Source organism: Alosa pseudoharengus, unplaced genomic scaffold, assembly GCF_046254945.1.
Source record: "Alosa pseudoharengus isolate Yale_2024_CS ecotype anadromous, Long Island Sound unplaced genomic scaffold, YU_APseudo_1.1 YU_APseudo_1.1_scf_21, whole genome shotgun sequence".
Classification (NCBI taxonomy): domain Eukaryota; kingdom Metazoa; phylum Chordata; class Actinopteri; order Clupeiformes; family Clupeidae; genus Alosa; species Alosa pseudoharengus.
Window position 1 is genome coordinate 20,719,100 of NW_027468674.1, and position 15,839 is coordinate 20,734,938.

The window sequence follows — 15,839 nt, forward strand, 5'->3', positions numbered from 1 at the left end:
AGGCTATATACCCTGCTGTGTGTGTGCGTTTGAGACAGAGGGGAAGAAGGGACGGTGGAATCCGCACTTTGGTCAAAGCCTTTGGTCAAGGGGAGAGTGAATGCTGGTTTCCACATTCAGCCTGTTTTTCTCAGCAGCTGCAGTTAAGCCTTGATATCTGTGGATGCTCCAAGAGCCCATAATCCATAGGATCGTCAGGGAGCAAAAGATACACACACACACACATCCTGGCCAGAGCATGTTTGAATGTTGCAGCGCCACCTTTTCTCTGGTCTGGTGGTCTGAAGATGAGTCGGAGGTCAGATTGCTGTTTTATTTCAGTCTTCAGCTCTCTGTGCATGTGCCCCTGGCCCAACATGCTCAATGGCCCTACTCTGCTCCTTTTCCACCTCCCAGACATGGCCCCAACATCGACCCGACTCATCTGTGGCAACCTATCTGAATACATCTGATTTAATCAGGCAGATCCAGCCCTTTTTCATCAAGCCACAGATAAATAGATAATCACTTAATTCAGCCCCGTGGGAAAATTGCGGTTTTGCAGCAGCAATTGACATGTATCACAAAATACACAGTTCATACAATCAGGCCTGATGTAGATTTTTTTTTTTTCAGATGCATTGCACAGATGCACATTTACGGAACCCTAGAGGGGTTATTGCAAGATTGTTTTTGGTATATATCCAGAAAAAATGCATTCATTTTACTAAATTGTGTGCACATTTTACTAAATCGTGCACATGTTTTACTAAATTGTGCTCTCAATTTAGTATATTGTGTGCACGATTTAGAAAATTGTGAGCACATTTTACTAAATAGTGTGCTCATTTTACTTAATTGTGCTCTCATTTTAATTGTTGTAAAATGAGTGCACAATATAGTAAAACGTGTGCACAATTTACTAAATCGTGCGCACATTTTACTAAATTGTGCGCACATTCTCTCGATACACAAAAATATCTTGCAATGACACCTCCTGGGCTCCGTACACATTTGATTACTAGAGACAAGATTATTTGGAGGGAGTTCAAGGTCAGGATGAAGGACTAATTCTCAAACAACATATCTGTTTCTCCTTCCAAATTCTCCAGTCATCCCACCAGCTAACTACTGCACGCATTTGAAAGTGAGCTTGTGCCCTCTGGTGGGAGATTGAAGTATTGCGGTGTGGCCAGCTGGAGTCTGATTTATGGCTCACCTGTTTAGGAATGGGTCTGTGTTAAACTGCAGCCAAAGCTGGGATCAGGCAAAAAGGAGAAACCAGAGCCTTAGAAGAAGAGAGTTGCAACACTCTTAGATGTCGCCGCCACACGATCAACAGTTCCAAAAAACCTGTGCTGGATGGCTGTATTGCAGGAGGGTGGGATGTATTGCTCCAGGGCGTAATCTAGCAACACTTTGACTAATGACCAAGTGATTGCCAGTTTTCAGTTCCAAAACTGTCTCCATAACCCGGAAACTGGCATGGAAAAATGCTGCCATCTTTTTCCACGGTCTCTTATGGGAGTGATAGCCACTCTTGTTTTCTTGATTGCTCTGGGAGAAAGCTGCCGAGAGGATGGTGGGAGATGGTGCGATTGAAATCCACCTCTCAATGCAGAGCAAATGTTAGTGTAAGGAGAACTTACTGATAGAGTTGTGAGGGGTAAATGATGCTCAAGGAGTTGTGTTCGGCTGGTGATGGATGGAGACTGATCTCATCAGATACGTATGGGTTTCTCTTCCTGAAGAGCTTAGATGATGGACGAGGTTAGGAGGCAGTGGGTTAATTAAAATGAGAATTGATTCATATCCCCCTAATGCCCTGTGTAATATTCAAAGTTTCTTCTTGTTTCTAAAGAGTCACAAAGATGCTAATTTGTTAAATTGTAAGGGATGAAAAATATTGCATACATTAGATAACTGCTTCTGGAAAACATACGTGAATTGCAAATAATAGGCTACTCCAAAAGTTTTTTGCAAATAATACTCCAATAGTTTTTTGCAAATAATACTCCAAAAAGTAAAATAATGAGCATATGCGCAAATGTCAGGTACACTTCAAAAGACATGCCTTAGTCTTTCAGCATATTCTTCACAAAAAATGTGTACATTCGAATACATCCTGAAAGAAAAAAAAAGAAAAAAAGAAAAGAATATATATACAGTGGGGAAAATAAGTATTGAACACGTATTGAATGTGTATTGAACACAGTATACTTCCAATGAGGCAATTTGCATGAAATTTTCACCAGACATTAGTATTAACTCAGATAATCCACCCATATGACAAAATCCAAACATTAATGTCCATAAGTAGAGTTATGTGTAATAAAGTGGAATGACACAGGAAAAAAGTATTGAATACTTTGTGGAAAAGCCTTTATTTGTAATGACAGCTTCAAGGCATTTCCTGTATGATGACGAAACTAATCAGTCGCAGTATTCAGGATGGAAAAAAGAGACTCATATGTGAGATTGCTGTTTATAGACTTCAGTTCTGCATTCAACACCATAATACCACAACAACTTATCTGCAAACTTGACAAACTGGGACTCAGTACCTACCTCTGCAACTGGCTACTGGACTTCCTCTGTCAGAGGCCTCAAGTAGTACATGTTGGCAACAATATCTAAAGCAGCATCACACTGAGCACGGGGGCCCCCAAGGCTGCGTGCTCAGTCCGCTGCTCTTCACCCTGCTGACGCATGACTGCACTGCAACCTACAGCAACAACCACATAGTGAAATTTGCTGATGACACAACTCTGGTGGGTCTCATCACCAAGGGCGACGAGACTCAATATAGGATGGAGGTCGACCTTCTGACCACGTGGTGCAGGGACAACAACCTCCAGCTGATTTGACTTGTTTGATCCACTGCCCTCTGGGAAGAGGTACAGAAGCCTGCGCTCCCACACCACCAGACTCACCAACAGCTTCATACACCAGGCTGTTAGGATGCTGAACTCTCTCCCCCCTCTCCCCCCTCCACCCTCAGCCACATAACATCCTGGACTTTTGGACCCACAATGGCTGCCTTGCACTACTCCACTTACACTACTCCACTTGTACACTTTGCAACTTGTTGTTGTTGTCCTGTTGTCCTGAAAACACTTCTGAACACAATTCTGCTGCTCTTACATAACTTGCACCACTATGCCACTTGCATACTTAGGTCAAACAGAATTACCTCAGCCATTTATTGGCCTGACTTTTGCACTATTATATTGAGTGTCTACAGTATGCACAATTGCACAATTTCAACCCAAATTTTGCTGCTCTTATTTCTTCATTGTATGTGCCTTCTTATTTACTTTGTATATTGTTTACTTGAATGTTATGTTTGTCTGTGGACCTAATTGGTAAAATATGTCTTGTCTCCACCGTGGGATAGTGGGAAACGTAATTTCGATCTCTTTGTATGTCTTGACATGTGAAGAAATTGACAATAAAGCAGACTTTGACTTTGACTTTGACTTTGATTGAAGGTCAGGGCCTTGATTTCCTTTCTCTGAAATCAATTGAGAGTCTCCTCTGCTGAATGCTTTGGATCATTGTCCTACTAGAAGGTCTAGCCATGTCTCATCCTCGTCATCCTGGTGGATGGCAAGATTCTCCCGGAACAAAATGACTCCATTCATCATTCCTTCAACTGTATGAAGTCTGCCAGTAGCATGAGATGAAAAACAGCCCCACACCATGATACCTCCACCTCCAAACTTCACTGTTGGTAGGGTATATTTAGGGTGATGCACAGTGCCATTTCTCCTCCAAATATGGTGTGTAGTATGACATCAAAAAAGTTCAATTTTGCTCTCGCCTGACCAGAATACTTTATATCAGTATTTTATAGGCTTGTCCAAATGTTGTGTAGCAAACTTTCAATGAGCTTCGACATGTTTTTTTTTTCAGTAATAGAATTATGCAGGGTGAGCGTGCATAGAGGTCATGGTGGTAGAATCACCTATGATTTTCTCTGTAACAATTGTACCTGCTGCCTCCGAGTCTTTCTGGAGCTTTCTCCGAGTGGTCCCTGGCTTCTGACTATCCTTCTGACTTCCTGGTCAGAAATCTTGTGAGGAGATCCTGTTGATGATACAGTGATGTTCCTTCCACTTGCAGATAATGGCTCCAATACTGCTTACTTGATGATTCTGAAGTTTTGAAATGCATCTATAACCAGTTCTATTGCAACAATAAGGTTGCAAAGGTCTTGGGAGACCTCTCCTCATCTTTTACCCGTCATGAAAAGTTTCTTGTGTGACACCTTGGTTTATAGCCCATAAATATGTACTAACCCAGCTCATATTAATTTGCACAGATAGGAGGGATAATTACTCTCTAACTACTTCTAGATTCCAGCTCCTGTTGAGGCCAGCCCGCTGGCTAATGGACTCTCATTCTCACTAACTATCAGTGTTGGGAGTAATGCGTTACAAAAGTAATGTAATTACTGTAATATATTGCTGTTTGCGGTAACGCGGTAATGTAAGGCATTACACAAAAAAATTGGGTAATATTTACTCGGTACAAACTTCAGTAACGCGCGTTACAATGCAGTTTAACCCAAAATTAAGCGCTTGTTTTGTTTTGATACATATTCGCAAACACCACGCGAGAACAACAGAGGAGAAAAAATCCGCGCAAAATAGTAGAACGTTATCTCCTGATACTGGTTGAATATGACTGTGGCTGCAGCAGACTCGCAGGCGGACTCTATTTGCGGGATGGACATAAGCCTACGCTCATTATTTTCAGCTTGTCAGAGACAAGGCTATGAAGAACATAATAGTTAGTGCACTTTGTGTGCGAAACCGAAAGATCTCTCAGCTCGCGAAATAGCACAAGTAAATTAATGAAACATCTAAATAGTGCCACGCTAATCTTTTTGATTCTTGATAAAACACAAAATATGCTGTTGTGCATGTCAGCTTTGTGCTGTGAACTTGAATTGAAGAGAAAAGCGATAGAAATGCAGAAAAGGATTGTGTAGCCTGGCAGTGCCACCGCTCCCACCACGCGCATCACGCACTTTGCGTTGGGCACCAAAGGACAGAGGGGGCACCCAAATGTAACCAATGAATAGTAGCTTTACTGCAGCTTTCACTCTTCATCAATAACGTTTACAATGTCAAAATGCACTAACACGATGTTACATGCAAGTTTGATACCTTTTGGGTTCTCTCAATCACCACGTAGTACTAGAATTGGTGGGTCTTCAATCATTCGTTTTCCAAGCATTTAGGCTACATGAAGCACATGATATGCTGAGTCGACTGAAACGCATTCCATTCAGATAGCTAGGTGGATACCAGGCTCATAATTCACTTGTATTCGCAAAACGAAATGTGAAGCAACATGTCATTGCATACTTCCATTTCCAAAGCAATGAAGGTTGCTTAAAACAACTTAACATTGTGCATATTATTGTTAATATTGTGCTATCAATGTAACTCAAACAAATAAGGCTTGTAAACAAGAGCTGGCAAAAGGGCATTATGACAACGTAAAGATCAATGCTCTTAAAGTGACAGTGCACCATTTATAAGTAAAACAGCATTTCTTCAGAAATGAATGTTTAAAAATACACAGTAATGGTCTGTAAATAATAGGCCTTTTATTTTACTTTAGGTGTTTGAGTTATCATTTAAATGTCACTCACTCAAAGCCACTCACTTAGGGCACCGAAATGGCCAGCAGGCCACCATCTTGACATGTCTTTATTAAAGGAACCGTATGTAAAAAATGTATTTCAATTAATCATAAAATTGCCCTGATATGTCACTAGACATTAAGAAATCTTGTTCATTTCAAATACTTATATCACTGACAACAGTAGTCTGGCCAGGATATTGTCATTTAAAAAGTGAAGTTGCAGCCCTCAACTGATGTTGATGTTGTCATGTTGTGTTTTGGCCTAATGCGCCACCCTCCACCTATCTACTAATCACAAAGTCAGTAGTGTTTCGTCATCCGGTTGCCAACTCTGCCAGTCAGAGGGGAGGGGAAGGGGATACACCGCTCTACAGTAATTTGAAAGTGATTGTAGTACCCGTTTTGGCCACAATCTTACATACGGTTCCTTTAAGCTTTGATTTACAATATAGTAGGCTCTCTATTGATTTTAATGAGTAGGCCTAGGCCTTAAAGTTACAGTATTTCTATCACAATTTACCAGACTTTGACCTTTTGTCGGTTTTTAACAAAAGTCTGACTATGATTGTTCCTTGTATTGCATTATGAGCACTGTGCCTATTGCATTCTACTGTTGCCTTAAGCCTAGCTCAGTCATTATGCTATACCACATCTCCCTCCATTGGAAGAGCAAGCTGCATTGAGCATAATAAACTGCATTTAGAATGGCAAATCCATATTTCTAGATATTTTGGTGAAAGTAACTTAATAGTAGTGTAATGCCTTACAATTCAGAGACAGTAATATTATAATGTAACAAATTACTTTGAAATGACAGTAATAAGTAATGCATAGTACATTACGATTTTGAAGTAACTTGCCCAACACTGCTAACTATTATAAATAATTTGATACATTTACCATGTGCTGTTACAAAGGGGGATCAGCATGCCATCTACTACAAACCTCCTCACTGACTGAGTAACATGTCACATCAGAAGACATCTGGAGAGTTTGACCATGTTAAGGGTCAGATGAAACAATAACAGTGTCTTTTGTTTTGTTTGTTCATGGCAGTGTCTGGAGAGTTTGACCATATTAAGGGTCAGATTAAACAATAACAGTGACTTTTGTTTTGTTTGTTCATGGCAGTGTCTACAGACGCACTGGACGTGGAGGTAGAAGCCTTCCACCTCGTGCAGGCCTTCAATCAGGTGGTCACCAAAGAGCCCAGCAACTACACTTTCTCCCCTTACTATCAGCACTCGCGGCCAGTTGCCACGATTGTCATCTTCGCCTACATGCTCATCTTTTTCCTGTGCATGATCGGCAACTCCCTCGTCTGTCTGATAGTGGTGAGGAACCGGCAGATGAGGACGGTCACCAACATCTTCATCCTCAACTTGGCTATTAGTGACCTCTTTGTGGGCATCCTGTGCCTGCCAATCACGCTGGCTGACAACTTGATAACAGGTGGGCACTCATGTAGTCAACTGCAGTATGCAGATGAGAAGCACAAAAAATATATTTATTGACATCTTGGTTTGAATATCATTAGTTATTGATGTATAAATGCCACCATGTACTTAACTGACCATGAATATTTAGTAGCCACAAACAAAAAATAAACAAAAGTTATGTAATTGTTATAAACATCATCTTCCTTCTGAAACGTCAGCAGATGGGTATCAGGAAGGATATGGAGTTGAAATAATAACACTTCTGTTTCTATGGAACAGTTTAGCAGATTAAAAAAAGGAATCTTCTAATGTCCTCATTTAGCAGATGGTCGAATGCTAATGGTATTCTGTTCTTCGTCCCCCAGGATGGCCATTCGATGAAGTTGTTTGTAAAATGAGTGGACTCGTCCAAGGAGCATCTGTTTCTGCATCGGTGTTCACCTTGGTGGCCATCGCAGTAGAAAGGTCTGTAAGGTGTTTTGACCCAACTTTGACCATAAGAGCCCAATGCTATGTTTTCTAAAATTAAAATATGGGGACAACTTTCCATTAGAATGTTCAGGCCAGGAGCAAGAGTTTAAACTTTCTCATTATGCAGATGATTTTCTTTTGTCTTACCCAACTTCTGCATTTTAGATATTTTTAATCAATTTCGGAACATCTCTGGGTGGGTGTAGGTTTTACTTTTTAATAAATCTAGTTGGATCTACAAGGCCCTGCTACGTAGACCAAAGTGCTCCAGAGGTTTGGAGGCACTTCCTCTGTTATTGCATGCAATATTCAGAAGCTAATTTATATACATGTATAGGCTAACTGAAATAAAACCATGCCAATCTCTAGGTATGATTAGATTAGATTCAACTTTATTGTCATTGTGCAGAGTACAAGTACAAAGCCAACGAAATGCAGTTTGCCTCTAACAGGAAGTGCAAAAAAGCAGAAAAGTGCAATGTGATATACAATGTATAGACAGGTGGTGCATAGGCAGGACAAGAAATATAGTGCAGTGTAGCGAGTAGTATGCAGTTGGTTTACAGAAGGTGATTTAGAGTAATATAAAGTAGATATAAATATGTGCAGTGTATTAGCAGTTACTTTATAAGGGTTGTTGTTGGCTTAGTTGATTGGTTGAGTTCAGTAAGGTGACAGCCGCAGGAAAGAAGCTTCCTCTGAACCTGCTGGTTCAGGTGCGGAGAGACTTTTAACGCATCCCGGAGGTTAGTAGGGAGAACAGTCTGTGGTTGGGGTGAAGGGTATGCGATGATATGGGGCTATTTTAATTCCAAAGGCCAAGGAAACTTTATCAGGATGCATAGTATCCTGAGGCCATGAAATATATAATAACTAGCCTTTAAAAATAAACATCTGCCTGCCTCTATGAGAATTTAACATATGGGTATGTATACTTATGAGCACCAGTATTTTAAGGAAGAACATTTATTTATTTACGATACGATATTACGATATTATTCATTCACAAAGAAATTGGTGTCCTTAAAGGTTGGATTTTTCCTCATTTTTTTTAATTAAGGCATTAAGATCAATTTCCAAAAGATGATTTTTTATTCCTCTTTTTAGTCAACTTAAACAACCAGAGTTCTCATCATGTCCAAACAATTAGGATTCAGTAGTGTGCAGTGTGTACATCTTCTTAGCAGTAACTTGTCCAAATGTAATAGTTAATAAAATGTGAATGCTAAAAGTTTCTTCAAACTTCTTGATTGTGGAATTCTTCAGAACAACTTAAAGTATGTCTACTACATCATTGTTAAACTCTTTTGTTGTGTTGACATTCTCACGGGGAATCACGGAGGGCAGCCGTTGCTAGAGCTTTGGACTTGTAACCAGAGGGTTACCGGTTCGAACCCCGAACAGTAGGAACATCTGAAGTGCCCTTGAGCAAGGCACCTAACCCCTCAATGCTCCCCAAGCGCCGCTGTAGCAGGCAGCTCACTGCGCCGGGATTAGTGTGTGCTTCACCTCACTGTGTGTTCACTGTGTGCTGAGTGTGTTTCATTAATTCACGGATTGGGATAAATGCAGAGACCAAATTTCCCTCACGGGATCAAAAGAGTATATATACTTATACTTATATACTTCTCTTTGCAGGTTCAGATGTATCGTGTACCCATTCCAACAGAAACTCACCCAAAGGCAAGCCATCATCACCATCACCTTCATCTGGGCATTAGCCATCGTCATCATGTGTCCCTCAGCAGCCACACTGACCGTAACCAAAGACGAGTTCCACTTCATGGTTGACGAGCTCAACAACACCTACCCTCTGTACACCTGCTGGGAGGCATGGCCGGACCAGAGCATGCGCAAGATCTACACCACCGTGCTGTTCTCGCACATCTACCTGGCGCCCGTCACGCTCATCGTCATCATGTACACGCGCGTGGCCCTCAAGCTCTTCAAGTCGCCGGCGCAGCTCCGCGAGGGCCGGGCCGAGGAGGACGGCCGCCGGGTCTACCGGCGCAAGATCAAGGTCATCCACATGCTCCTGATTGTGGCCATGCTGTTCACCGTGTCGTGGCTGCCGCTGTGGACGCTAATCATGCTGACGGACTACGGGAACATGACGCCGAGCCAGATCAGCATGCTGTCGGCTTACGTGTTCCCGTTCGCCCACTGGCTGGCGTTCTTCAACAGCAGCGTCAACCCCGTGGTCTACGGTTACTTCAACGAGAACTTCCGCCGTGGCTTCCAGGCGGCGTTCCAGTTCCAACTGTGCCTGGCTGAGGTCCCCAGCGTGGCGCAACCGCGGAGGCCCGCCGTGGGGCGCCACAATCGGGTGTTCATAGATGGACAGAGTGGCCAGCCCCAAGCCCAGGACACCCGGAGGAGAGAGTTCTGTGGGCAAGAGAAACAGAACGAGCTCGTACTGGAGGACATCGACTGAGGCCTGGGGCACGAGATCTGACCTGCCTGTCTTAACGTGGATGTAGCCTACGCTCCTCATCATTATGAGATAATAGTGATGCTTGTGTCCCTGCCTGGTGCCTGTGAAATGATAGACAATGTTTGGGATGGTGGATAAAGTTTGATATGGTGGAAAAAGTATAAAGGAGAAGGTCTCAGGGTCGACAAATACATTATCTAGTGTAATTAGCTTTACTGGAGCTTAAAGCGTAACTCTCGCCAAGATGCATCCTAGGGTGTTTTTGTGAATGTACCCGAATCAAAATTTTGTTAAAAAGCATAATTATGTCCACATAGTAAACTATGTGTTTTAAAAATAGCGATTTTGATTTTGAAAAGTGGCGCTTCGGACGTAATTATGCTTTGTCCATGTCCGCATGTCCAAATTTCCGTCAAGAATTCCCGGGACACTGTAAGACCGGGGTACACGAAACTTGGTGGGCATGTAACCCCACATGGATAGCATGGAACCATCGTTTTTCGTTTTGATCTGTAGCCCCCCCGCTGGACTGGACCCCCCGAAAGGAGGGTAGGGCAGACACAGTTTTCTGTGAATATCTCGAGAACCGTAGGGTTTAGGAGGACTATTTTTTTTGTATGTTGATCTCAAAGGGCCATGTCAACCCATTCCATAACCACTCATTTCATGTATAGCGCCACCTAGTTAAACACAAAAAGTAAAAATGAGGTGTTGTAATCGCAGGTATCTGTGACATAACATAGTCAAAACTGCACGAAAATGGAAGTGTGGGATCATTATGACACCCTCTGAATGCACACCAAGTTTCGTGGAATTCCGTTCATGGGGGGCCACACAATAAATTGATTTATGTTACTATACACCAACTGGCCTGTAGGTGGCTGGAGACAGTTTTCTGTGAATATCTCGAGAACCGTGGGTCCTAGGAGGTCCACCTTTTTTTGTATGTTGGTCTTAAGGGGGCATGTCAACCTATCCCATTACCACTTATTTCATGTATAGCGCCACCTAGTTAAAAATTAAAAAGCAAAACATTAACAGGTGTTTTCATCACAATATCTCTGGCTGACATGGTCAAAACTGCACGAAATTGAAAGTGTAGGATCATTATCACACCCTCCGAATGCATGCCAAGTTTCGTGGACTTTTGTTCATGGGGGGCCTTACAATAACATTTTGTGTACATTTAGTGACTGTACACCAACAAGGATTCCCGGGACACTGAAAGACCGGGGTACACGAAACTTGGTGGGCATGTAACCCCACATGGATAGCATGGAACCATCGTTTTTCGTTTTGATCTGTAGCCCCCCCCCCCCCCCCCCCCCGCTGGACTGGACCCCCCGAAAGGAGGGTAGGGCAGACACAGTTTTCTGTGAATATCTTGAGAACCGTAGGGCCTAGGATGACCAATTTTTTGCGTATGTTTGCCTCCAGGGGTCATGTAAACCCATTCCATATGCACACATGTGCATAAACAGATACACACGCACACACATACATTCACAGTAATCCTACGTATGACACATACTCACACAGTAGACATATATACGCATGCATGCACATGCACACACACAGGCACATAAACAGGCAAACACACAAGCACATGCACATGCACGCACACACACCCACCCACCCACCCACACACATAAACATAAACATGTACACGCACACATGCACACAATTCAAGAATTTCTCAGAATTATGAACAGGCAAGATGGGGGTGGGGTTGTATAAAATGTATTTTACATGTGAAATCTATGAACTAATCATGTTTTGGTACTTGTTGTCTAGCAGATACCAGTGAGAATTGAGTGTGCATAATGCAATTCAGTGAGACAGTTAGAATCATATATGCCTTTCAGCGTGACTTATTTTTGTGGAAAACATGTGTTGGACTGGGCGGCAGTCATATTTTATACCGCTCTGCGGTACATCTAGTTTGTACACAAGCCTAGCAAATATTCCCATGATGACCCATCTTCAAACCTCTGAAATGGGAGAGTTGAATTACAACGTCAGCTTAGTTTGTGTGTTTTTTATTATGTGCAGGTCAGTAATAATGGCATGTCAAAATAAAAGTACCATGTTATGAATAAAGCACAAACTGCTGCTCCTTATATTCCCCAAGTAGCAGCATGTTAATGGCTTTGATGGCATGCTCTTTTTTATCCGACTGTGCTATTAAGGCATTATGAAGGCTGCTGCTTTTCTTTGTACTTTTCTTTACTTAAAAACAGGCGAGATCAGAAAAAAAAACATGAAGAAATACAGAAAAATAGTACATGAAGTCCTGCAAAGTGGTTTCAAGTCTGCCAGACACTATGGGTCACCTGCTACTGTTTACACCCTTATGATTTTCAAAATGTAGCCTGGGCTTCAAGAAAAATATGTATGAAAATGAAAATAGATATGTACAAAATGTGTATAAAATGAAAAGGAATACTTAAGAGGAGATACTACTGACACATTTGAACTTAAGTTCAAATAATTGTTTTATTGTATTATAATGTCGGTTCTATTCTTACTGGTTTGAATCATGTTCTTGATCAACTCATTCACAAACAGAAGGACATGGATTGATTTCTGTAATGTGCTTTGTGAAACAACAGAAGTGCCAGTATTTGTAATTGTGCAGCTTGTCATACTGATGCTACTGTATGTGTATTGTTAACTTTGCACTACATAAAATATGATTAGATAAGCTATGTGACCGAATGTAAGCATTTCTTTTATTAATGAAGACCATGAATGTAAACCACAATCAATCGGCCATGGAATGCTATGACATGGATTGTTGGAATGTGAAAATCATTTTAAAATGTTATTTATTAAATGTCCCAGTTGTCAACAACTCTGATGTTGTGTAATCTGTGTGTAAGATGGAAAAATAAATCAATTCACAAAGAATATGAGAAATAAAAGTGGTATATTGGTGTTATAAACTAACCCCATACATTTATATGGAGGATTCTCCAGATTGAGTGCTGTGTCTCCTTATTATACATTGTCTGGTTATACTCATCAAAAACATTGTATAACACCAGCATCACCCACTGCCGGCCATCTCACTCTCCTCTCTAGTCTGGTTGTGGTATAATCTCCTTAATGGTGGACATTTATTAGTTTTAGGGGATGTCAAACAGCAGATCCTCCTCTTTATCAGGTATTTTGGAACATGCTGTGGAGCCCTCTGAACATTCCATTCTTAGATGAGCATTTCCAGATAGTAATCCCAGCTAGAGGTCAGCTTTAGGTTTAATTGGAACTGATGAATCCAAGGAGCAAATCAATGCACTCAACTGTATTGTGTTGCCTCATATTGCCACGGACTACTGATGCTGCTATCTGACAGCCTTTGGCTTCAGGGTAAAAAAAGATGGTCATTTATGTTCTGTTTGAAAATGCATGCAGTGCAGTGCAAAAAATTCTGCCAGGTGGTCAGGAATTAAACTGACTTCATGAAATGGCACAAACAAAACAAAGACGAATCTCTTTTGAATCATTTGGTCACTTGAATACGATTGAAAACATTTCTTTAAATACTTACAAGTTATATTAAACAAAATGCAGAAAAGGAAACCAGAAATGAGGTATTAACTTTTTTTATTAGAAACCAGAAACAAAAGTAGTGATGGACTCGCAAGTGCTTATAAGATATTGCAAAAAACGACAAACGTAGAATATAAAACAAAAGAAAAATGTGGAAAAGAGCTATCTGTAAACATATCAGATGAGGCCTGGAGTGACTCTTTAAAAGAAAACTTTAAAACAACACAGTCAAAATACTGGAAAGAGTTTGCATGGAAAATAAGCCAGAGGTACTTCACTACACCTGACCAATGTGGAAAACACAGTTTAGGAACAGCTTGTTGGAGAGGATGTGGTGAAGGTAAGGCAAATCACACTCACATTTTTTTCTCATGTCCGGTAATAAGGTCCTTTTGGGAAGAGGTAGGAAGAGCCATTTCACACATCTTGGATTTAAAAGAACCCCTGACACTAGAAAACTTTTTAGGCATTGGCATAAAATCTTAACCTGACTCTCGCCAGATGAATTTCGTTCCGCCTATCTCCACTCATCCATCTGGGATCAATCCATTGAAGTGTTGCTTCAGAAGGCTGGGCCTAATCAAAAAATGCTTGCATATGATTGGATAAGCCACTTGTCCGTCATCTATTGATGTGCTACTTCAACCACTCACATCGAAGCCAACCCGTGACGCTGATCTTTTTACCATGTTGTTTTATGACGCTGATCTTTTTACCATGTTGTTTTATTTAACATTTCTCACTTGCCCACAAGGAAATAGCACAATGGCAACGCTCTGACAAACCTCTGCTAGAGTTTTAATGGGTTTTTTGTACCCACATTTGAACCTGACTGTTTTAAACAGAACATCAAGAACACCAAAGCAAATGCTCAGCTTACATTATTGTGTAATATCAGAAAAGAAAATTCAGCTAACAATTGTGTATATATGTGAGTTTCTGTTTTTTCATCACTCAAATCAATAAACCTAAACCAGCAAAGAAGGCAATATAGCAATGTTCTGACACACCTCTGAACCTGACCGTGTTATACACGCAGCATAGAGCAAAGAAGAGAAAATAATAATGATAAAGATAATCAGCTAATCAGCTGTTTAGGTCAGCGTACAAAGAAAAAAAAATTCAGCTCATTTGAGTGACAGTTTTAAGCCCCTTCCCCTCACATTGACATACAGGCAAAGGCAGGAGAAAATACACTTTCAGCTAAATAACACCATTCTCACACACACAATCTATGTGTGACAACTCTTTGTGTGTGTGTGTACTGTACTTCTATTCAATCAAATGTCATGAAGTTCTTTGTTCAACTTGAGGAGAAGTTGGTTCTCAAAATTCTGTGAATGAATTGATCCCCTTCTTAGAGTGAAAAGCAAACCTGCTATGCTAAAAAGCCTTTCACACGCTGCTGAAGCTGGCAGGGCTGTGTTGAGCTTTAGTGAGAGGTTACGCACAGCTGGATAGGGGGCCAGTGTATTCACTCCTTCAGCTGTAGCGGCTAGGTATCCATCAAGTTGCTTACTTATCTCATGGGAATGCGTCTGCTTGACATTGGAGAAGAAGTCATCTTCATCAGAAGAGGATGTGGTATCAGGAGACCGAAGACCTTCATCGTGTTCTGGCAGATGTTCCTTGATGTAACTAAGGCCTTGATTAGAAACACAGAATCACACCAACAAACACATATTTTTGTTATTATTACTCTGTAAGTAAACAACTGCATAGAATCATTGTTGAATGTAAAGGTTTTTGAAAAACAGGCAAACAAACAAAAAAAAAACATTTTCCTTACCAAGCTGTAGGACTCTGTCATTGCTGGTCCAGGAGGTTTTGAACCTTGAAACGAGAATGGCTGCTGCAATTAGCTCTGGCTCCGACATCATGCTCTCAAACCGCTTCCTCAAACCTTCAAGAAGAGCATCAACAAGTGGCTCTAGACTTTTCAAGCTTGGTTGTGAGGGTGGTGATTGTCGGGAGCAGCCAGCCCATCTGAATGTTGACTTCTCCTTGTAGTATGTTCAAGGGCTTTGCAACTGGACTCATGGTGGTGACGTATTCCCCTAAAAAGCCTATGTCAGCCGGGCCTAATAGAAACAGAAGAAAATAAACAAACACATATTACAACAAAATGTATACAAAACCACTGTGCAATGCTGGACATTTATTTATTTGTTTATGTACCTACAGCAGATAATGTGGTAAGCATTACTCTAACAAAATAAGAACACAATTATACATTAACATAAGCTATTTACATTGGAACATTGAGTGCAGCACAGACCGTTCTCACAGATCCCTCTCCTTGGTCT

General features: G+C 41.2%; 1 protein-coding gene across 1 annotated transcript; it reads left to right on the top strand.

The window, feature by feature from the left end:
• The first annotated feature begins 6,854 nt into the window (after positions 1-6,854).
• Positions 6,855-9,981, top strand: LOC143138477 (neuropeptide FF receptor 1). The gene is made up of 3 exons (XM_076298932.1): positions 6,855-7,089; positions 7,442-7,541; positions 9,186-9,981. The coding sequence occupies exons 1-3, from the start codon at positions 6,918-6,920 to the stop codon at positions 9,979-9,981; spliced, it is 1,068 nt and encodes a 355-aa protein (XP_076155047.1). The 5' UTR covers positions 6,855-6,917.
• Positions 9,982-15,839: the final 5,858 nt, after the last annotated feature.

Excerpts from the sequence above, each read along its gene's own strand:
- LOC143138477 (XM_076298932.1), top strand. The coding sequence starts at position 6,918 with ATGCTCATCTTTTTCCTGTGCATGATCGGCAACTCCCTCGTCTGTCTG. Across the intron at positions 7,090-7,441 it reads GGCTGACAACTTGATAACAG|GATGGCCATTCGATGAAGTT; the intron begins GTGGGCACTCAT and ends TTCGTCCCCCAG. Across the intron at positions 7,542-9,185 it reads GTGGCCATCGCAGTAGAAAG|GTTCAGATGTATCGTGTACC; the intron begins GTCTGTAAGGTG and ends TTCTCTTTGCAG.